This window comes from Poecilia latipinna, unplaced genomic scaffold (assembly GCF_001443285.1).
Source record: "Poecilia latipinna isolate Pla-1442-1.1 unplaced genomic scaffold, P_latipinna-1.0 Scaffold11, whole genome shotgun sequence".
NCBI lineage: Eukaryota > Metazoa > Chordata > Actinopteri > Cyprinodontiformes > Poeciliidae > Poecilia > Poecilia latipinna.
In genome coordinates, this window is record NW_015112627.1 from 146,790 (window position 1) to 170,876 (window position 24,087).

At 39.8% G+C, this 24,087-nt stretch overlaps 2 protein-coding genes across 3 annotated transcripts; both read right to left on the reverse strand.

Annotated features, from left to right (window-relative positions):
* Positions 1–3,246: 3,246 nt before the first annotated feature.
* Positions 3,247–11,641, reverse strand: pdp1 (pyruvate dehydrogenase phosphatase catalytic subunit 1). Of its 2 annotated transcripts, none has more exons than XM_015029916.1 (9): positions 11,542–11,641; positions 9,451–9,742; positions 9,194–9,361; positions 8,792–9,003; positions 7,786–7,867; positions 7,319–7,413; positions 7,050–7,218; positions 6,739–6,957; positions 3,247–5,324 (listed from the first exon to the last, which is right to left on the reverse strand). In XM_015029916.1, the coding sequence occupies exons 2-9, from the start codon at positions 9,691–9,693 to the stop codon at positions 4,941–4,943; spliced, it is 1,572 nt and encodes a 523-aa protein (XP_014885402.1). In that variant the 5' UTR covers positions 9,694–9,742; positions 11,542–11,641; the 3' UTR covers positions 3,247–4,940. The 2 variants fall into 2 exon arrangements, with proteins under 2 accessions (XP_014885402.1, XP_014885411.1); XM_015029925.1 differs by lacking the exon at positions 11,542–11,641 and adding an exon at positions 11,346–11,535.
* Positions 11,642–12,521: 880 nt separating this feature from the next.
* On the reverse strand, positions 12,522–24,015 carry tmem67 (transmembrane protein 67). The gene is made up of 28 exons (XM_015029841.1): positions 23,778–24,015; positions 20,969–21,063; positions 20,745–20,835; positions 20,542–20,641; positions 20,160–20,223; positions 19,985–20,056; positions 19,834–19,896; positions 19,573–19,727; positions 19,337–19,445; positions 19,138–19,224; positions 18,103–18,168; positions 17,844–17,997; positions 17,637–17,757; positions 17,447–17,552; positions 16,140–16,196; positions 15,963–16,061; positions 15,788–15,886; positions 15,398–15,484; positions 15,101–15,200; positions 14,875–15,014; positions 14,646–14,786; positions 14,485–14,565; positions 14,273–14,389; positions 13,496–13,612; positions 13,312–13,419; positions 13,063–13,165; positions 12,838–12,980; positions 12,522–12,759 (listed from the first exon to the last, which is right to left on the reverse strand). Exons 1-28 carry the CDS (start codon positions 23,977–23,979, stop codon positions 12,679–12,681), a joined length of 2,958 nt encoding a protein of 985 aa, XP_014885327.1. The 5' UTR covers positions 23,980–24,015; the 3' UTR covers positions 12,522–12,678.
* Between the last annotated feature and the right edge of the window lie 72 nt (positions 24,016–24,087).

The window sequence follows — 24,087 nt, forward strand, 5'->3', positions numbered from 1 at the left end:
CTTTGGTTTTCACTGGATTTTTTCTGTTTCCGCTGCTCGGCATCAGGAAAGACACCTGTTGCTGCAGGTGATGGGGGTGACATAACAAACATCCACTCTTGATTTACACGTCTCCTCTGTGCCTCTGTGATTTCTTCGTCGTAGATTTTACTCTGCGTTTACAGTCGGCGCTGTTGCGTCCCCTCCTCCTTCTGCTTGCCAGTCTGTCGCTAAGCATTCGGGGCCGCGGCGCAGCCTCGCAGAGTGATGCTCTGAGTCATCTCTCTTTGACAGTGGGAGACGGGCCACAGATTGTCAGCTGCGCTGAAAGGAAGATGGCATGATTGTGGGCTTTTTACGCAGCACAAAGAGGCCCCCAGCACACATGCAAGTGAGGGCTGAGACGGGGGCCCACATGTGCTTCCACGAACACGCGCCCACTCCCAGCCGTGTGTCACGTGTGTGAGTCGGTGAGCTGGCTTGCTGTGGGATCCAGAAGCCAAAGGACGGGAGCCACGACCCGCTGTTTATGTCTGCAGTCCATCTGTATCTGTATCCGAGCAGCACTTTTCCACAACAGAGGTGCGTGGAGAAGTTGAAAGGTTGAGGATCAGCAGCGTGGAAGTGGATGAAAGACAGAGTAAACGACGTGATGGATGAACCGCCTCTTCCTATCAGATCTCACCCACACTCTTCACAGACATGCAGCAATATTGTCCTTCAGCCGTTTTGTCACCACCAGAGAGGTTCGTTTGCCCAAATATAGAAACTCTGTTGATCTTCGCTTTTATCACTTATTTGTCATTTCGTAGCTGCTTAGATTACGGCTTAACAGGACTCAACAGTAAAGCAAATAATAAAGCTACAGCGAACACGCATGTGCGTTATAACCTTAATTTAGCTCCATCGGTAAACTCCATTTAACTAACTACAACTTAACAGGAATGTTTTAGGCACGAAGATATTAGTTTTATGTGGAAAAAAAGTCATTGGGAGTCATATTCGCTTCTCCGCTTCTTATTGGACGAAAGCGTATGTGGTTACGTAAACCGCATATAAGTAACGATTTAGTTTAATTTCCCGCAACATACCAATATTAAAGCACCATAAAATAAATTTAATAACGTCTCTGTGTCTGTTGTAGTTTTAAAATAATATTAAAATTTGTGAACCGTGAGTCAAACTGAGATCGGCCTGAAAGACCCGCTTTCCTCCCCAACTCCTTGGCCTCGTTTCTCGTCCTTTTGGCTCTGATCATGCGTAGTGTCTATTTTTATCAATTTAATATCTGATAGTCTCCAAATCGGATACCATATATTAATTTGATTTTTGGAAGAAGGATACGTACAAAGGGCTTGCTTTGTGCTCTACACGCACCATCCTGGTATTTCAGTGTGTCCAGGCTTGGTTCATCTTCCTTACATTGCTTAAAAACTAACGAAAGCAGTAAATGAAGCTTCGTTGATTTCCAGCTGTTATCAATTACTTGTCAAAGCTGGTAATTTTTCAAAATATATAAACAAAACATGGAGAAAATATTCATCCGTTCACATAGGTAGAGCCAAATCATCACCTGAAAACGACTTTTTGCTTCAGGCTAACATTAGCTTATCAATCTGAAAGGCTTAAGTGTGGAATACACTATTAGCGTCACAGTCGTTAGCATAGCAATCATTTCAGTTTTCTGACCCTTAGCTAATGTATGTGTTTGATCTGGGGGTGAAACTTTATCGCATTATCATTTTTAGCGATAAATATCTGTTCATGATAAGAATTTTAATTTAATAAATGGTTTTTATCGTCACTTTTATCGTTATCACAATAGTACCACAAGTTATCCTGATAAAACTTTAAATCGCCCACCTCTAAACTGACTCAAATAAAAGCTGGTGAGTAATAGAATATGTTTGAGGTGCTTTTATGTTCTTTGTTCCACACGTTTATAAAACTAAGACATGTCACTTCAAAACTTTATTTAATGTGCTTTGGTAACATTAGTGCGGTTTTAAAGTATCATTCAGCCTGGTTATGAATTGGACAACTCTGATTTTAACTCTGCTCTTAGGTGACTCATTTAATTACATGCGATGGTTTATTTCTTTTACTACAGACCCCACATCTTATTTCTAAAGACGTAGAAGCGCGTAAAAAAAGAGCGTCACTCAGGACGTTTTTTCACAAAATATCCCCGCTGTAACGTCAGAGCTTCTGCAGAGCTGGGGGCTGAAAAATGACCATGTGGAGGTCTTTATTTCCAGTAAACTAAACTGAACGTCATCTAAACACAGCAACTCTGTGTCATGCATGTCAATGCAATGATGATTAATAACGGGAAGAATAGAAAACTTGTGTGACGTTTATGAGGCACACACTTAAAACAATTGTTGGTAGATGTTATTAACCAATCGCTACCAGTCAGTCTTATTTTATATATAATTTTTTTTCAACATGGAAGCAACATCAAAGAGTTTCTAACATCAAGCTGAAGGAAGTGAAAAAGGGCAAAACTATAGAAAGAGTCTGAATAATTATATTTTTATGTAAACTGTAAGGAAATTACTGAGAGATTATAAATATCTCCAGTAAAGGATGAACAAAGCATGGCAGAGTCAAATATTTTGATTTTTATTTAGATGAATATTAAACACTTACAGGGACAGAACATTTAAATCAGATCTGATTGGACTGTTACTGAAAAAAATAGTCCTATTTGTTACTATTCCTTCAAATAAATTATTTTCACTCTGCAGATTTTCCTTGCATAGTTTCTAATAATATTGTAGATAAAATAGTTGCTAATTTTCCCTTTTTTGATGTTTACAAAAAAGTTTTAAGGCCTACCGGGTTAGGCTCTCCTTTACAGATTATCAGAGCAGATTTTGAATGATTTTTGCTCCTAAATACCAAATACTATTTGGTAAAATAGTACCAGCTATTTCACATTATGCGACAATCTGAACTGTTGCCCTTTATCCTGGTTCATAAAGTCACAAAAATATTTAGGAACTGTTGCACTTTGTATGAAACTGACTAAATCTGAGCTTTTATTTCTTCAAAATTGAGTTTTCTGCTGTTATTTGGTGCTGCAGCACCATCTTGTGGTAAAAATAAGACTGCATCTCTCTAAATAAGCCAAGAAAGTCAAGAGTTTATGAGCAGTAAACTTATTAACTATGTTTATCCTGAAATGCAATAACCTTCATAGGTTTAGTTGGCTTGATGTCCTGCAGCGCACACGAAAATAAATAAATAAACCTTCACAGAAGCTGTCTGTTTAGCATTTTATTTTCACATACAAAACTCAAACCCCCATAAGTTACAATTTATACATACAACAGAGAAGATGTGTAACATACTGCTGAGGCAGAATAAATATTTGATGTTGAAACAGCCTGATTTTAAAACACATCCTGATTATATAGTCTTTCTGTACACATCAGTAATCCATGGGTAAAAGAAAAAAGGCTCTGCTTTACCTCCAAAGGGAAGAATAACGCAATCCAGGAGCAAAACAAACGGGTAATGACCTGTCAGGAAAAAATAATGTAGATTCTTGACCCCTGTGTTTAGAAAAGAAGCTCAGTGACTGCATCTGCTTACAGTTTCACAACACACTCTGTCACTTCAGCCAAAGCGCTCTTAGATCACACAGGGGAACAACTCCTTCATTCGTGCACCTCCAAGCAAAGAAGCAGGAGGCAAGGCAAAAAAAGAAGGTGCAGCTACAGATTTGAGGTCAAAGCAAAACGAATGTAATTATCCACTTTACTATTTTCAGATTATGTAAATAATTTGTGACCTTAAAATGTAAGAGTACTTAATTATTTTTGTGGAACTTTTAGGTTGTAATGTTCAGGCTGTGACCCATCAGATTTAACCTAAACCTCAAAACATCCAAATCATCCTCCTCGCGGGACTGAAAATCCAAAACCCAGAGAGATAATTTAACTTCCTTCAAAAAAGTTGCACAGATTCACTCAAACAGTCTTCGTAACAAAAAAAACAAAACAAACAAAACAAACAAAAAACCAACAACACTCCATTCAATAGTGAACTAGACAGTGACAATGATCTGAAGCAGAGAAAAAAACAGTCAAGCTAGCATGGACCAGCTAGCAGCATCAAGATCAACCAGTGATTTCAAAGTTCAACATCTGGTTTAAAGTTTTCTTAAAGTGATTCACAGGAGGTGTCTGGAGTGTCCAAGTTTAACGGAGTGCTGCCCTTCTTCTGCCTGTTGCTGCTAATGGTGGTCAGCTGGCTGAAAGAAAGCTACTAAGCATCATTCATTTTTAAAACTACAGCTGGGAAGCTGGGAAAGTCTTCCAGCGCCACGAATTAACCGGTTAATTTTAGCTCGTTACACTTTATAAAGAGAAGAAAATGCAAAAATGTGTCCCGTTTGGCCCAAAGAACACTAGAAAACTAGAGTTCAAAACCATAAATAAATATTTAAGGTAATATTAACATTACAGTTAAAGTTACAAGATTTTAGCAGTGAAAATAGTTGCTGTTGCTAGACTGCTCAGACCTCAAAGAAAACTGGAATCTAATAGGAAAAGTGCATTTGTAATAAATCATGTGTGTATTAATACCAGGATAATATGGAAGTATTTGCCCAGAGGATCTCATGTCTGGTTCAAAGTCGGGCTTGCTAACCAGAACCGCTTCGCTTTTCAGCGGACACGAAGCTCTTTAAGCTCTTCTTGCTTAAATTTGAGGATGAAAGCATGCGGCATCATTAACAGTGACTGCTGTGCATGGCAACTCATGAAAAAAAAAAAAACAAACAAAAAAAAAAAACACTAAGCCAATCTGATGACCTTTTAAAACCATAAAAAACTAAACTTTTGTGCTGCTGCATTAATATTCATTCCATGAATAGAGTTAAAAATAGCTGAACAGAGATTTGTCCATGTGGTGTGCTTGGTTTTTAAATCTGTGGCACACAGTTGAATCAGTCAGTGAGACTCGTCCTCCTGTCTCTGCGCGCCGATCACGTGAGGGTTGAACTGGGTGACGATGATGGTGATGTCATCGCGGTACATGCGAGCCAGCTCCTCGGGCAGCGACAGCATCTTGGACAGCCGCTCGTGGTCCACCGTGCCGAACTCGTTGTTTCCCACCGCGTGCCGCATCAGGTGCGTCGCCGAGTTCTGGTCCTCGAACGCGGAGGACATGCGGGCCTTCCGCTCCTCGAGCAGACCCTGCATCTGTCCCAGAGTGACTTTGTAGCCTCCCACTTTAAGCGGCTGGCGCTGGTGAACCCCAGTCAAATACTCGCCGACAATGCGGATCACTTCCTGCCGGTGGAGCGTCTCCCAGAGGCCATCTGAGCCGATCACCTGCAGACAGAGGAGGGCGATGCTCAGAATCATCTTGATCTTAAGTAAAGAACAAACTTTAATCTCTCAACCTCCGTTTGTTCTTCCTCTATTCAAATCTCGCTCGCAGCACAGTCTGGGCTTTCTCCCGTTTACTTGGATTCCCTGTCGTAGTTTTCCTACCAGGCCAATCAGAGAGTAGAAACTGTGAACGATGACGTCAATTTTCTGGAACCTGCGTTTAGTTTTAGTGAACAAAGCCGTTCGGTCTGTGTTGGCCTCACTCAAGCATCACCCAGCACTTCTCTCTTTAGTACCATCTTTAGCAGTATAATGCACCGTCAAACTGGCGATTACATACATGATGGCCAATCATGAGTGACTGGGTAAAATGTAAAACTTCGGAGTCCAGACTCTCCGTAGGAAAAGAGAACAAGGATCTGGCCTCTTTTTACTAGGCTAGTTTCATCTAATAGTGAAAAAAATACTTTCTACTTTTCACAAAAACAGTTTGAAATGTTCTTTACAAACATTAATGAACCCAGACTCTTAGAAAGAGCTTTCTAAAATTTACACTCTACCTTTTTATGTAGAGAGCAAAAAAGACCACCCTTTCAAGCGGGAAGAAAAAGATTTACAAGCGTGGTTTGGAGGACAGACATGGCATATTTGATGAAAATAATAGTAAAAACATCAGAATAAAGAGCCCATTCATCAAACCTGAGAACTAATTAGCTCTTAGACATGGGAGGTGAAGCCGCCATTAGTCACTGCAGTATCTACCGTCTAAAAGACGAGACAAAAGACCCCGGCATGGTTTTCTGTCATTTTAGTAAATGTCAAGGATCTCTGAGTCAGTGCCAACATTTATGATTTATTCAGTAGTTTGACAAGATGGAGGGAAAATGAGATAATTGGATATTATTTTAAAGGGAAGACCAAGCAGAATATCACGGCACAACAAGAACTTTATGACAACTTGTGGCTATTAATTGATTAATTGTATAGAAGAAATTGGCACATGACCTTTAGAGTCTGTAAACTCCAATTAATGATGCATCCATTACTAAAGCAATTGACGAGTATTTCAATAACTGAGTCGGGCTGAAACAATTAAGTCTTTCAGCCCGATGTGTAAATAAATAAAATAATTTAGGAGAGGAAGGCTACCTTCCTGCACAGAAAAAAATTATTATCCAACTGAATTAAATAAGACTACTAAAACTTTAGCTATGGCGACGACTGAAATTCTCTCAGACATTTAACGAACTCTTCATTCATGCGACAGAACGAACGAAAGAATACATGAATGAACGATTGAATAACTAAATTAACCTAATACTGGACACAAAAAAGCATAAATAAATGCATTAAGCTACTAAGTTGTTCGATGAATAAATTAAATGAGCAGCATTTGTCGGCGTTCCTCTCTCACCAGGAAGCGGTCCTGCGACCGCAGCCTGTGGTACGTGATCTCCGGCTCAGCGGTCAGGTAGGGCGGCGTGTGGTAGTTGGGAGGGATGAACTTGGTGTGCTCGTTCTCATGGAGCTGATCGGGTCCAGACTCCAGGACGCGCTTCTGCAGTTCAATGCTCCACTTGAACTTCACGTCCCCGAAGGCGCGGAACGGCATGAGCAGGCCCAGCAGCCGGTCCTGATGCAGAGGGAGACGGGGAGAGGGCGAAGTTCTGACGGACTTTTTTTTTTTTTTTTTTTTACCACGGGTGGACTGGTTAAAATCACTACCTGACGAATAACGGTCTTCCTCTCAGAGTGAGGATGCTCGCTTCGTATCCGAGCGACCTCGCTGTCGTTCTGGGCGCTGTGGTCGTTGGACAGTGTGTGAGCACTGAATGAACCATCCTCCTCCTGCACCCCCAACACGGCCCGGGCGTCCCCGGCGTTGGCTATGTAGCTTTTAAGATAAAAATGGGGGAGGGCAGGGGTTTAGATATTAGCTTCATGAAGACAACAACTGGAACCACAATGTGCTGCTGGACATTTATTCTCCATACAGATCTGGTCCATCGATGTGCGCCACGCAGGCTGTAGCTCCAGAAAATGCCACTCTCAGAACCCAGTAGTGCAGAAACGCACTTGCGTCTCCAACCTGTAAGAGAGAAACCACACACAGATGGTAAGAACCTTAGCAAGTTTATATCACATGGAGATGAAGTGACATCTGAGCTCATTTCTGGTCTACCAAAGTTTAAATCCGGATGTTCTCATTCCTAACACTGGCAGCCTGGACTGATGAATGTCCTCAAGATCTCTTACTGATGGAAACATTCCTCAGATTTGACAGTCCAGATAAATGACATGACCTGCATAAACCTGCAACTCGACTCTATCGTGACTCATGGACATCTTAAACAGCAGAACAGGAAATGGGTCAGCTCAGGTTGTTGCTGGGAGGAACACATCCAAGTTTGTTCCTATAAAAAGAAACAGATTCGTATCAAAACCACAGACTGTTTCTCACCTGAGCTTCCAGAGAAATGTCGTTGTCCAGCCTCTTGAAGGCGTTCAGTAAGGCCTCTCGGGTGTCTGGAACGTCGCCTGGGCTAAAGAATGAGAGAAATATGAAGACGGATTGTCTGAAAAAGAGGAACGGCAACCAAAGATGTCCAGGTCAAACAATAACAGATTAGTCAGTGATGCTGAGGTTGTGTTGAGGTCACAAAGAGTAAAATATGAAACCAGAAAGTCCTGTTTGAAATATTTCACATGACAACAATCACTTGTTGTCACGTGACAACAAATGATAAATTAACATGCATTGGACATTTTCAAAAACAGTAAATATTAAAAATAAAACTGGATTTTTTATGTTATATTTTGGCTCATATAATATTTCTGCTGATTTGACATCGCCCATAAGGAGAGTAAACCCCAAAAGGTCAAGCACGAAAACCTCAATGGAAAATTTGAAACAGAAATTGAACAGAATTTAATCAATTAGTGAACTAAATTACACTTTTGAAGATGTTCTACTATAATGAGAAGCAACTACATAGTTGAAAAGCTTCAACTTAATTGGGAAGATGTTTTGAGTGAAAGCAACTAGATGTTTTAGTTCATGTGTAAAATGTTTGTCCAGATACTGTGATGAATTTCTCATACCGGCCCAAACCTTGTTAACATCTGGAAACTGAAGCTCACAGATGCTCTCCATTCAAACACCAGAATAAAAACTCTAGACATTAAAATCTGGATCAGACAAACTCCAACAGGACTGAGGTGTAAGGTTGTTACCTTTAGTACCGACTCTGGAGGGGGATAAATACAAATGCACTCCACACTTCTCAAGATTTTTATTGGTCTATCCAATATACTCCCAAATTAAATGAACTGAAGTTTCTTCTTGCATTATGATCAAATGTGGAAATGTAATTATTCTTGTGGACATGTCTTATTTAAAAATACTGTTCTGACCAGGATAAAACAGTTTTATTAAATACAGTATTGCTACACTGTGTGTTTCTCACCTGGTTAGGTCAATTAGCTCCTGCCAGTAGGTTCTCAGGCTGTTGAAATAGAGGCTCTGAGCCTCCCGGGTGAAGTAGTCATTGGGGTGTTTGTGCCACTGCAGGATGGGACTGAGCGCTCGGCCGGCCTCCACTGAGGCCTCCAGCTCACACAGAGTGTCATGGGGGAGCAGTGAGACCGCGATGTAGTAAAACAGCCTCTCACTCAGCGCCTGCAGAGAAAAAAAATATAAGATTATGATAGCATACACTGCTGCTGATTAAAAAAAAATGTCTTGGAAAGTGTCTAGATGTTTTCTCTATACCTAAAAATAGCCTAATGAAGTCTGATATTACTGTTTGACCAATGCCTAAAAAACCCCAAAGAAATGAATTAAAACCTCCGTAGAGTGAACAGATCACCTGAGCGCAGGCGCAGCCGGCGTGTCCATCAAACACGCCCAGGAGCATTCCTCGTGTCTGCAGGCAAGTCGCCACGCTCCGCCGGTCCTCGATGGGAGCGTTGGCCGGAAGCTGGTTGCTTTCAAAACCCATCACAGATGACACATTTTTACCGTCGAACTCTGGCACCTGCAACCGGATGGCGAAAACAAACAACAGGATGAGAATGTAAATAAATAAATAATGAATCAGGAACTTTGTGCATGACCCGCACCGACCTTGAAGCTGTACTCGTTGGCTTTCAGGATGGAGTTGACCTGTGGGGGCGTCAGGATGTAGTTGTGAAGCGCTGAGGACGTCTGGTAGCACCTTCCTGCCGGGTGTGTCTGCCATGTTTGGGACGGGCCTCTAAAGGCAGGCAGGGAACCGAGGTGTGGCTGGTGGTGTTGGCATGGTAACAGACTGGAGGCAAAGACCTTGGCACGGGGCAAACCCCTGAGTAGTTGGGATGTAACAGGCATGGCTGACCATGCAGCACCGGTAATCAAAGCACCACCGATGTGCACACACCTGAAGAAGAAGCACATCAAGAGCTCAGATGTACGCGTGGTGAACAGAGCGTTCTCTGTTCGCACCATTAAGCAAACGCTGTGCAAACAAGTAGATTTATTCTCATAAGGTTGAGTCATTCTGAATCTGAAATCCAAAAATCTCCAACGCTCTAAAGACCAAATTATTATATCAAGAGATGAGGATTTTCATGGCCAATATCAACTTATAGTTTACGTTTTGGTCTGATCTGCAATGGAAAATAGCTCATTTGTTCACTGCTACAGGTACTGATATGCTTACCAATCTTTGCTTCACATCAACTGTTAAACCCAAACCCTGCTGCAAACAGATAAAATCAGATTAATGGCTTGAAAAGGTTGTTGATTGATTTTCTTTTTCCTGGTCACTGGCACTCCTATGTGTAAAAAAAATTAGAAGGGATCATATTTACTGCCAATATAGCTCAAAATATTTCCTTAAAGCACTTCCCTGTTCAAATCTATTTCGAGGAAAATCTTACGTGTCATGGCAAAGGAAAGGACAAAGAGATCTTATGTACGCAGTCAGAGGATGTTTTTGGTGAAACTTAACTGATTGATCTATTTATTTTGAATGAAAATATAGCTTAGTTATGCATTTCTGTAACCTATGTTGGATAATAAAGAGTGCTTTAATCTTAAGTAGAGGGTTGGTATGAGACCATGTAAGTCTGCACTCATAGTTAGAGACAGATGGTTATGTTTACAAGAAGGCTTCATTCATTTCTGTTCTCCACCATGACTGCATTTTAAGCAAATGGAATATTTTAGAAAACAGTCGAATGTGTATTTTTCCTAATGTAGTGAAAAGTGTAGTAGAGTCGTTTTCCACAGGTAGCGGCGGGGCAACCTGTGGATCTCTATGCTTTACACACCTGGAGGAAACTTTGGTCGCTGACACTTTCTCATTGCAATAAAAGAAGAAGCTACATAACAAAAGTAGCAGTTTGGAACTGTAACTCAGGTTTACTAGTAGAAGGAGGAAGTCTTGTATGGTCATAAAATACTACAATATGCCTTTTTGCAATGAAACGTAAAAATTTGCAATAGAGGAGCAGTATTAGTTTGAGTAGCAGCTCTGCAGACCTCTGCAAATATAGGTCAGAACTGGTGCACAGAGAGTTAAAAATAACTGAGTACTGGCATTTGTTCCTCTGATAGTTATGACTGCTGCTGGCCAGGAAATCCGAGTCCTGACCGTGACTCTTCAAATAACCCGCTCCAATTTACTGATTTTAATATATCTGCAGCTTCTGAAGCCACCCCTGTCTCCCTACGACTGGTTATTTCTGTTTAAACCTGGAGCATTTTAGTCGTTTCTGCTGCATCAGACTTTCACAGAGTGACCCTGATGTGAACGAAATGTACCTAACAACCATCCGGAAATATAAAAAAAATACTGTGACCCAAACAGACCAGAGGACTCGTCTCGTCTCTGAGCTTTAAAAGTTGTTTGTTGACATAATTAGCTTCTCTAAGCTAATTACAAACCAGGTACCGAACGCAGTTAGCCAACGTGATATAAGCAACAGCAGTGGCATACGGAGACATGGTGTGAATTAATAACGTTTAAACAGACTTACAGTTTAAAACTCAAGTCAGTCGTGAAGATAAAGCATCAAGATTCAGTCTAATGTAGCTAGCTCTGGGTTACACCCACAAGCCGTCGATAGAAATTGCTACACTTATATAACATAAACATTCCAGGTACACCGAAGAATACTTTATAAAAGTCCGTCTGTAGAGAAGGGGACACAACAGAACAAAATGTGCTCTTACCCTATCCGACAGATGTGAAGTAGGTATTTAAGTTCATGACTCGAACCCAACCCCTTCGGTTTGTGTTACTCCAAAGCGCCACACCTCATGTTGAAGCCTGATTGGTTGAGCCTTAACCTACGCAGTGACGTCAACACTCCCATGCACGCAACGTGTAAAAAAATAAATAAAAATAAAATAAAAAGCTGCATATTCCAGTCCAAGAAGTGATACTGACATGTTAAATGGATGCATTACAGACAGTGACATATCTCAAGTTTTTAAGTTGGGTTGATAATGACTTATAGCTCACGAAAAACCTACATTTAATATTACAAAAAATGTTTTTCAGAGAAATTTCAGTATTTTTTTTCAGTGACGTGACTAACTTTGAATCCTGGAACCAAATCAGAATAAATTTGTAATAGAAATTAACCCCGAATGATCTGAGTTGCTACATTTAGTAAAATGCGTCACATTTCTCGCTTTTAAAAACACTTAATTTAAAATATTTGTATTACAAAATGTTTGTAAGATAAATTAATTTTGGCATACTCAGCAAAGCATAGTAAAATGTTTGAGTTTATAGATTTGATTGACAGAGGTACAGGTAATACAAATGTATGAATAAATCACAATGCAAACAAACAGTAGAACATTTAAATTACTGCAAGTATCTTTAAGATAACATTAGGAAATAGTTTAATTGAAATTATTTTATTTATTTCTATATTTTAATGCTACAAAATAAAATAAATAGAAAGGAGAGAAAAAAGTCATAAAAAACAGTAAAAGATACTACATATTTGGCTTTCACAGCAATATTTTATTATGTCCTATAAATGTCTATTGATGTAAAATAAAAATTATATTTAAATGTTTTTATCCTTGTTATGTAAAGAACTAAAAAAAATTAAAACAAGAAAGAAACAATTAACTAAAGAAAGAGACAAAGAAGTAAGGAAGGAAGAAAGAACTTTACCATAAAAACAAAACTCCAGTCAGATTTCATATAAAACAATTTAATTAATATAAAAGCATACAAATATTTCCAAAAAGACAACATTTGCGTTAAATTCAGCAGTGAACAGATTCTTTTAACGAGAACAGAACAAGCGAGCAGTAAACATCCTTGCCACCGAAAGCAGACCCTGAGGTCTATATCAGAAACCTCTGATCCACCAGTGTTTTGTTGGCAAGGTTCCTTCTCCCAAGAGTGTTACGGATGAAGCGGAATATCTGCAACAAACACATTTTGGTTTAATGTACATTTTCACTTTGGTGAAGATGACACACTACAAATACATAAACACTGACCATTTGCTGTAGGTATGTGAGCACAGCTGCTAGCACAAAGTTCTGAGATCCAAGGTCAACAACACAGAAGAATAAAATGTCAAAGATCAGCAGCGTGGCCTCATTTCCATAAAAAAGGACATTACTGAAGGAGTGGGCCTCATCTGTAGAGAGGAGAGCAGTGGTATATTATAAATTCACACATCCAAAGGTCTGCAAACAAACAGTAAAAGGTGAATTTTTTACCACTGTAAAAGTAGCTTTTATCAGCCGGCTCCATAAACTCCATCCCAATGACTCGCTCCAACATCAGCTTTTCCTTCACCATGTAGTCCATGTCAGGATGGCCCTAAGTCAACAATCCAGGATGAGAAAACAAAGATTTGCAGCAAATAAAACTCGCAGTAGCCACAAAACAAACAACGGAATCAGATTAGATGTGATCCAAGGCAGCATTCTCACAGACTGAGCTACTTTCTGGATGTTTGTACTAACATGGTCAATAATGGATCCCAGGAAGTGGTTCATGGTGTTGTACGCTCTGAACTGTAGATCTGACAGGTTGGCTGTAGATGCATCCATCAACCGTGACGGCCTGTTCTTCTGGAGTAAAACCGGTCAAAGATTTTTAGTTTTTATTTTATATCAAAGAATAAGGGCGACAGAGGTGATCACATACCCTGCTAAGAGAATCTTGTATTCTTTCGTACTGCTGCCTCAGACGGTTGGTGATCGCCACCTGAAAGGTCTGAATGTCAGAGTTGGGGACCAAACCTCGCTGACCGCACAGCGACTCCTACAGGAGCAAGAAGAGAAATACAGCAGCAGCCATAAGTGTTCAACCCTCTTTTTTTTTTTTCATATTTTGTGATATGATAATCACACATTTCTGTTTAATTAGGGATTAATGTGGAAGACCATCACGAAGTAGCAAGTCTGGGTCTTCATGTTTACGACTGTTCACCAATGTTCTGTAAACGATAAGATGCCTTCACAGTAGAGCTGCATTTATACAGAGATTAAATTTATAATATATTTACTAATTATATCACTTCAGATTTCATTAAGGCATGTAAACGTAGATGAGGTCGAATACAAATGTAAATCCACATTTTTCAGATTTGCATTTGCTAATAAAATAGCTGAAAACCAAACGGTTCCTTTGTCATCTACTTCACATTGACACATTATTTAATTTTGTAGTCCTTGAGCGGCAAAACTTAAAAATGTTAGAGGGGTACTAATACTTCCACAGGTCTTTATTGTTTGATTCTAAGTAACCATATTATCTTTAATATCTTAAACAGTCTGAAGTGCATAATGCTGTCCGATAACAGTTTGAAGGATCCCAAGAAGACCTGGCTTCTTGGAAGCGACTTCATTTGAAATGTGGGACTTCTACAAAGCACTGCAAATTAAAATGAAAGACGACAAGGTTCACTGCTGTTGTACATACACGTTCTCTCTTCAGGTTATTGCTCATTTCCTCCATGTTTGTGTCTGCGTGTCCATGCACTGAGCGCCCATGGATGTAGTAACCAAAACAACGATTGGAGAACAGCAGCACAGAGATCTACGCAGAATAACAGAGGAAGCCCTTTGATGGAAATTATTACTGATTGGAAGAAAAAAAAACAAACAAACAAAGACACAGGAGCTACTGCTTACATTGCTGACAGAGCAGAGATCCACAAACTGACGAATTTTGTCCTTCACAAAGTGTTCGTAAAATACAGTGAAGAATATCACCTGCAAGCACATTCAACTGTCGGTTATTGCAGCTGAAACAAAAGACCTCCATAATTAGTAATAAAATGGTGGCCGTTTACCTGCAGCAGGGCAATGCAGAGCCAAAGTGTGGCGGCAAGGCCGTAGCGCAGAATCAGGCTGTAAGGAGGGGTGTACGCCTCTGGGGAGCGCTGTAACGTTGACCAAGGGTCTCTCAAAGCTAGGTTGGAGAAATTCAGCACCTTAACACAAGATGGCGTAATAGTGTTAAGGAAAACAGACATGTACTGTCAGAAATGCTTCAACCAGAACATGCAGGGTGAGACGTACTTCCAGAAAGAAGAGCACAGCCATGGTCTGAAAGGTTGGGCTGATCTTGCGAATGGTCTGCAGCTTGTTCCACTCGTTTGCCACAAAGTAAGTCCTCCAGATGCTGACCGGGGAGGGGTCACGTTTACTGTCCCCGTGAGCTGAAACAACAGGGAAAAAGCTCAACAGAAGAAAAATACTGAATAACTAGCTTAAAGTAGTGAGAACAGAGTAACTGTGCTGGTACCTTGCACTGTCCTGTTCCCTTTGCTTCGTGGTCTCTCCCAGTCTATAAGAAATATATCGACTGACACCTGCATATACAGCTTGTGTAGAAACTGGACAGCCTGGATGCAAATGCACAAAACATGACACTTTTATATCATGTATACCATATGATAAATGTGTTTAAAAGACATATCCCCCTTTTAAACTTAGGATTTAAATATGAATCCTGAAAAAACAGACACTGGATGGCAGAATGAAAATACAAATAACCTGGAAACTACTAAAGATTGTATTACAGATTACAGAGTGATCTGACCTTGAGAGCGAAGGCACAACCAATGTACGTCACAAACTGCTCCTCTTGAGAAGGGAGTGGAAGCAGCACAGATACAAACTGCTGAGCCTATAGACACACAGAGGCAGTTTGTCTGATAAAAGCTGCAAAAACGACCAGAGTTGAATCTGTTTCACAAACAAAGGTGGTCATGAAAGAACAGAGTAAAAAAATAACTTGCCTTTAGTGTCTAAAGAATGCAGAAATGGAAAGCAAGAAGGATGAAAGATCATGCAAAGAGTGGAAGTTAAATTTGCAGAAATCAATGTCAAAAACAGACTGCTGAAACTATTGACAGAGAAGAACACAACAGCACAAATGGGATCGAAACTGCATGAATAACAAAAAATATAAACATTTCTTATGACCCACCTTATAAAAAATGAGCCAGTAAAGGCCAGTTCCCACCGTGACGATAAAGAAAACGTTGGCCAGGTCACCGGAGTAAAACAACAGAAACTTCAGCATCGTCTGGAGAACACAGAGACCAGAAACACGTGAACACATGGAGGACATCTTTACAGCGATTCAACAGACGCCGATGTACCTCCAGATCAATGATGGGCGAAGCAATCCTCCTCTTCCAGCTGACTGTCTTCAGGAGCGAGTAGAGCACGGCCAGCCCGCCCAAGATGCCCAGGGCAGTCTGTGTGACCCAAGGGTGACTATTATTCAGTCACATATGCAGATTCGTTGTCATGGTTTCAGCCAAACTTATACTCACATCTGTCTTTGTACGAGCCTCTGTCTGATCCATCTCATAATCCATAGCGAAGGTTATCTACAAAACACACACATTAGAGCAGCAGTTGTCAAACTTTCCAGCTTCTGACCCACAAAATGAAAACGTAACAGGGTCATGACCTCAACACTCGGCGGAGCATGTAAGTATTTTTACAGTCAGTTAAAATGTGGTGCCATGAGAACACAGTCGGCATCAAAAGACGACATTTTGGCCTGTTTTTTTTATGTTTTTGTAGAATTTCTATAATGTTCATGCTTTCCTGTCATTATTTTTGGTTTTAGGTTAATTTCTGAAAAGGACAACAAGACACCAGACTTACATATCTGTGACCCCAAAAACTATAAACTTTAGCCTAACGTAAACAGAGTTCAGGTTCAATGCTTGAAGTTAGTCCATTAATTATGTGGATCAAGATCAAGCTAAAGGGCTTTTTGAACTAAAGTCCTTTTCATTGTGGTAAATGGTGAAACATTGAAAAATGTGTCTTACAGCGGCTTAAAAGTAAAGAAACAAAACCTGCGTTTTAAGACATTAAGACATGTCAAGTTTTTGAATATGTATCTGACTTCTGTACACTGCAGATATGGTGAGAGGACCTATCAGTGACCATCATTATTAATCTGATGTTTTTATTTTAATGCTTATGAACTTTTCCCAAATAAGCCCGCTTGTGCTGCACACCCAAGGTTAGATGTTGTTTTGCTGGAGCAGGAGGCAGACTGTCTCTCCTGTGTTTGGTATAAAAAAAAAAAACACGCTGACTCTTTCTGATAGAGCTTTCAGTCTGACCTGTTTATGAGTGTCTGGCCTTGTAGACTCTCATATAAAGTGCACAGCATTAACAACCCTGACTGAGTGATTTTAACCTAACAGTGCTTGGTAATTAAATTTTTCTACAACTGTTTGATTTTTATTCAAAAACTGTCTGGGTAATGAACCAGAAAATACGCTAGATTGCCCAGCAGTTGAAGCCACTCCAACATTTAGCATTTGAAAGCGAGTGAATCTTTATCAAAGCAGACCGAGGCTCATTACTGTGACATCTGAGTGAAGCCTGGCTCTGGTAAACGTGTGTGCTATTTAAATTTGTTGCTCTTGCCATCAAACTTTGTACATGTTCAAAAGAACCGTTGCAGCCCGGCTTAGCTGGCATAGTGATACAAGTACAGCTAAAAAATAGTATATTGTGATAAATTACTGCAGCATTCCAGAGGCAATCAGCCTGAGGCGCAAAAAAAGGTATAATGGATTTTTTTTTTTTTTTTACAACACAGCAATGTACTCACAGGCACAGTTTGAGTATCGATGTCCGTGATGAGAACATCTGTGTAAGTCAAAGTCATCAGAGGGGGGAAAATGAGCCCCTCCTGATTTCGAGGAACGAGTTGAAACCTACCGGAGGTTTGAAACACGTCAGTGCATTGCACATTTCTCCATTTTTATTTCCATCTTAACCACGACAACATTAAATATTACCTTATTTTGACACTGGTGGCAACACGAATGACTTTAGGCGAGGATGTTATGCTCTTCTCTCTTCCACTCAAAGTGTCCACAAGAAACATTCGGCGAGTCAGATACCAGTTTCTCATACTATCTGCATAAAAACATAGAAACATATATTGAAATTACCCAAACATTCATTTAGAATGAAGTTGTATGCTTTAATTAATGAAATCTCACCCTGATTGATGAATCCTCCGTTGTACTGTTGGTTTTCGACCAGCGTTGGCAGGGGGAGAAGTTTTCTGCTCTCTCCTCCTCCCAGGTCCATGTAAATGTCGTAGAACAACGGTTCGGGATGGGAATCCAGCAGATCCGCCACTGAAAGGTCACACTGAACGTACACCAAAACACGTCCAAAAACTGCTTAGAACCAAAGCAACTTTTCACAGAATATAGGTTTGTTGTCATTAAAGTAAATTAAGTTGAAGGCACTCACACTTTCTTGGTAAGCGGTTCCAAAGCTGAAGGCTGCTGCCTGCTTGGCGGCTAATCCTGGACAAAGCTACAGGAGAAGGAAGGAAGAATTGTTGAAGGTTTGTGAAGTCTTCACAAGCTGTTCAAATTACATGTGGTCAGTACCGATGCTCTTTAAACTTTTGCACATTTTGTCAAAAATTCAATTTATTTTATCCAATTCATGACAGACTGAGACAATGTGGTTCATGGAACACGGTCTTCGAGAACTGAACATGTAGTGAGCGTTTGTTTCCAGGAACATTTCACTCTAAAACCCATAAATAAAATTCACTGTAACCAGCTGGCTTTAGGAGAAAAAGCTGTTCAGTGAAGACCTCAGATGTTTGTTAGAAAACATTAGCGAACAAACAGCATTGTGAGAGTAAGGGAGAGTCTGTTGATAGGACAATAGTTCATTGTGCGATTTGCAAATCTTCACCACTCTTGATGTCCAATGACAAGATGAAAGCTGATATTGAAAGAGAGCTGCAAGAATTCCTGTTTGCACTTTGCTAATAGTAAACAAAGCAAATATCTCCTATTAGATGAGACCAATGTACAAGTTTTTTGTCACCCACAAAGCACTGTTCTATTGATGAGATAGGATAATGCTGCGGTGACGATGCTGACAGATTCTCTCATTCCAGTCTGGTTGAGCGCAAATTATTTTTCCAAAAATAACAGGCAGACGTGCAAACGTCATGGGAACACACCTGAAAGACTTGCAGAGGTAATTTCAGGTATGAAATGAAAATACGCATACAGCACATTTAAATTTGTATTTGCATAAACGTTTTCATGAGGGATTCAACTATGTAACAATAATTTGTCATGGCACTTTTACAAAAAAAAAAAAAGGTTCCAGTGAAAAAACATCCTATGGTCTGGACACACACATCTGATCTGATTATTTTCTCAGCAGTGCAGAAGTCTGTGTTAAAAGAGATTATCTGAGTCACAAATCTTATTTGCCTGCAGCCTAAGTGTCTTGATCACTAGCAACTTAAAGTCTTACCTGCAGGTTGCTTCCTCCGACCTGCTCCCACCTCAGGAACTCCCCCCTGACGTTATAGACAGCAGCAAGCAGCTGGATGTTGGTGTTCTGAAGAAAAAAAATATATATTTAAAGATATTTTAAAAATACCTGTATGCACAAGACATGCTATTAATGCGTTTCCTTTATTTTCTTCTTGTTTAATGTCAACATGTTTTGCCTGATTTCTTCCTCTGAAGCTGAAGACGGTGGGAACAGGATCTGTTTGAAGCACGCGACTAGCCAGCCCGGGTTCGTCTCCGTAGAAAAGCCACGGGAGATTAACTCTCCTAGAGAAGAAACAATCAAAGCTGCTGGTGTCTGCTCTGCGCTCAGACTCAAAAAAAAAATCTGTTTGAAATTTATGAACATGCTAAAACTGAAACATAAAAAAAAAAAAAAATCAAACAGGATTACCAATAAGCAATTTCTTGAACTGAGCTCAGAGCAGCTTTTGATCTGTAAACGGTGTTAAAAAGACCACAAGCATCAGTAGAGGAACTGGCGAAGGAGTGCATGTTCAACACACACATGTTGCCAAGAGCCTGGCAGGCTGTCAGGTTGGAGTAGGTCTGCAAGGAGAACACCAGATGTTTATGCAGAGGAGCTAATGCTTCATCTCCACAGTCATTGTTTGAATCTTTGTTAAAAAAAAATATAAGTGTGTTTTTTCATTACGAGGCATGCCGCTGTGGAGGAGTAGAGATTTTCCACAAACCAGGCCGACTGAATGCTGAATTTCTAATACAGAAGACAAAAACGAATCAGAGTGGATAATAATGTGCAAAATGTAACAACAACTGAGAAACCAAGAGCCGAGGATTCCTACCAACTGAGCATAGTTGACACTGGGATTCGGATTAGTGGAAAGGATTCTTGAAGGGAAACACAACCCTCCTTCCTGGAAAAAAGCAAAGCAAACTAATGACACATTTCCTTCTGACAGCTGAACACGAGACGAGTTGTTTGAATATGTAAAGAGAGAGACACACGACTGAACTCACTTGAACATTAGGAGCCGGACACACACAGGAGGTGTTAGTGAAGGTAGACGTACATCTCTCACACCTGAAAGACAATTTGAACATGTACAGATAATTTAGCCATGAGGTACGCAAATCCCACGATTAAATGGTTATTATACAGAGCCTTAAAAGCACATTTTGAATTTTTTGTCGTGTTGCAGCATATTCCTTTTCCACCTCATTACTTTGAAGTCAAACATACTCAAAAGTTTTCACGAGACATTTTAAGAAAAACTGGAGATCCTTTAGAGACAGCATGTTGCCAGCAGGGGGATTTATTCAGCAGGGCAAAAGATGCAGTGGGATTCACTGTATTAAAGTGCATTAAAGTGCTCCAGACTAGATAAATCAGGTCATTTACCTGTCTCCGTTGATGTTTGACACAGACAAAGCAGGGCTGTTGTTGTTGCACGCTTCACATCTGGCATCATTCAAAGGATTTCCATTGATATCCCTTTCCACTAGAATAACAAACATGAACTCCTGTCCTTAGAACATATAACAATCAACTCCCTTTTTATTCCTATTACTATTGCAAATCAAACTAAAAAGTAAATAACTCACCCAGGATATAGCCTGATTGGCACTGACATTTTCCGTCAGTACTGAGGCTGCGTGGACAGCGAATACACCCAAATCCATCCTGTGTTACCGCCTGTACATAAACACAGCAAGTCACCAAAAAGTCAGTCTTCTATTGAGAATAGATGATAAATCTGTATTATGACACAGCTGCAGGACTTTCATATCACTGAAGCAAGAAGATATCAAAGAAAAATTGAACATACGGGCCTGTCTGTAGGACACTGCTCGCAAGAAATGGATATTTTATCATTGAAGACATTTAAGGTTCTGTAGCCAGTCTGGCAAATGCAGCTCAGTCCTGCAAAACAAAGGAAGATGACAATATGTTACGACTAAGTGGTAATGGCAATATCAGTGTGTGCAATATTACCATTGCAAAGAACTGATTGGTGTGCAATAATTGTTGGCTAATTCCAAATTCCAGATGTTCACAAATGACACCGCTAAAAATGCCAAAGGTCAGAGTGTCAAGTTAAATCCGCACATCCTACACTTTTGAATGTATTCACCATCTCCACCCAACTGGCACACACCTCACAAAGAATCAAGCGCTCCCATCCCTTCCACTGCTCAAGCTCAGCAGCCAAGTCTATAAGGTAACCTGGCACACCTGTGCTCACACAATGACCTCTCTTCAGACAAAGAACCTCAACTGAAAGCTTCCTCAAAGACAGCACAGGTAGGAAATGGACATTAATCACAGCTTACATGATTCAGATTGGATTCGGAAGACCAAAACAGATTTATTGTTTGATGCAAAGTTTGTCATGTGTTTGGAATATAGCTTATTCATTCATTCACTGTCAACTTACAAGTAAATTATGGAATCACTACTTGAGAAACTAAAGTTAAAATGAACTCAGTGTTATCTGTAACTAATATTTCTTCTGTTTGTAGGTTTCCAGCCTAGTCATGTGACCACTCGTGTTGCTTTCACATGCTGCAGATGAGATTCATCAAAAGAAAAGAAAAAGAAAAGATGAATAAAAGATGTCATTGAGATGAGTTGTTCCTGCATCTCTTTGGAGGAAGAAAACTTGAGAGAGCAAAAGGCTTGACCGAGTGATGAAAGAACAGATGAGAACAAAAGGAACGAGGAAAATAGAAATTTATGGCAACTGACGCAATATTTACTAAAATCAAAAACCATACATTTAACATTAATAAAAAAAAGTAGGATCAGTGCAGAATAATTAACAAGATAGTAGGAGTACAGCACAACTTAAACATCTGTTAAAAATGTATGCATTGTTATATTTTGAAATGCGTATTGCAGAGTTGGGGGTGGGGGAAACGTCAGTCAAGTTCATCTGTAGCCATGACGGCCATTCTGAAAAATGACAAAATGATGAGTCACTTTCCCTTTGCTTGTTATCTCTTGAACCAGAGACCATCTGCTGACAGTTCCTCTTTTTCCCATAAGCCTCCTTCACAGTTACCTTCTCTTAGCTAAGAGGAGCACCACCCTGTTTCAGCACTTGATGTCTCAGCAGCAGATTATTATACACCCTGTTACATTAGTGATTACACACTCGCACCATTTTTATATTGTTTTCAAGAGTATCATCAAAATCACAACTCATTTAACTGCATCTTCTCAATAATTGGCACCTGTGATTGTATAACTAAGGAATCATTTATCACTTTCATTATAGTCATCATGATCATAGCTTTTATTTAATGCAGGCACATGTCTGGAAAAGAAAACAAGATAAATTTAATATTTGCAATCAAAAATCATACATGCTTTTTTCCTCTAAGCCTTCCAGCCTATTCATTTACTCAGTGTTGTAATTTTATGCGTGGAAGTGAGGAATGATCTCACTTCTTTTGGCAGTATAAGAGTTTTTAACTCTTTTCTTCCAGCACTTGTAGAAAAAAAAGTGCATATCAGTGAAAAACTGACCCAGTTTGACCAAATACTCTCCTCCAGAACACACCAGAGAGACCCTTATGGCCTGAAACTGCTTTAAGATTATTAACTTTATCACTTTTTTTCTTTTATTGGCAGCCCTAGGAAAGGAACTGGAGTCAATCTTTAGATGTCAGAAGCCAAGGTCTAATTTATTTTTGACCACATATAAAGTTGTACAGCGATGGATGCTTTCATACAATGCTAATAGGAAGAACAAAGTAATCAGAGTTCAACAGATATTTTTCTTCTTGGGCATGTATGCTCTAAACAATAGGCTGGACTTAAACACACACTGCAGCCTAACTGGCAACATGTTAATACTTGGAGCAGGCCAGCCTCTGGACATGAGAGTTTGCAGGAATGTGATACAAACGTGTGTGTGTGTGTGTGTGTGTGTGTGTGTGTTGACTCAGGTGTGCAGCTAAATGGAACAGATGAACAGACAGGGGAAAACCTTGAAAGTGCACTGTATATGTCCAACAGATTCAATAAGATGACTCATTCATTCACAGTTCATTTTCGGAGCAAATTAACTGTGTTCACTTTTTAAATATTTTTTGTAAAGATACACCAAAGCCCCCCACTTAAGACCTTCCTCTTATATCATGCAAACAAACAAAAATAAAATTTACAGTAACTAATTGTAGAATTACATGAATCATCATCAAGATCCTTGGAACCTAAAATCTTTCAACCTTTAGTAAATATGGACGGACAAATAAGATTAAAATGAAAAGCATATGCAAAACTTAAAAAAACCCAAAAAACTATTAATTTTATTCCAATGACATAGCACTATAAACCTTTACACATTGTCTAACACAGGCAGATACTGCTGCGTCTGCTGTTAAAATATTTACCCTTAATAGTATTAAAACATTTATTCGATGTTTTACTTCCCCTCAAAACATGAAACAATAGGAAGCTAACAGCACTTAGCTTCACATAAGTGGCTCTCTGATTATTAGATGACACACGCTAACATACATTTCAAATTACTCTACATTCAAGTATAAATAGTAAAATATTTCTTATTGTAGGTTGGTATCACAGCCCGAAATCAGCTTAAGATGTGTATTACGATGATAAAAACCGACCTGTAGAGCTCTTGCGCTGATTTGAACCACATCTGGAGCACGACAAACTTGATATGTCGAAGAATTCGTCTACGCCGCAATCTGAAGGCGCTTTAAACGGAATGATAAACTGCTGGCAGTCAATTAGATATATATATAACAAAAGTGAAAAATATGGGAGAACTCTGTGTCTGCTAATAAACAGTAGCGTTCCCGTCGCCATGGTAAACAACGGTCCTCCTTTTTACCCACAATCCTTCACTCTGCTGGTGATGGGACTTCAGGGTCTTTATAGAGATCCGAATCATTTGGCTCAGCACACCGAACAGTG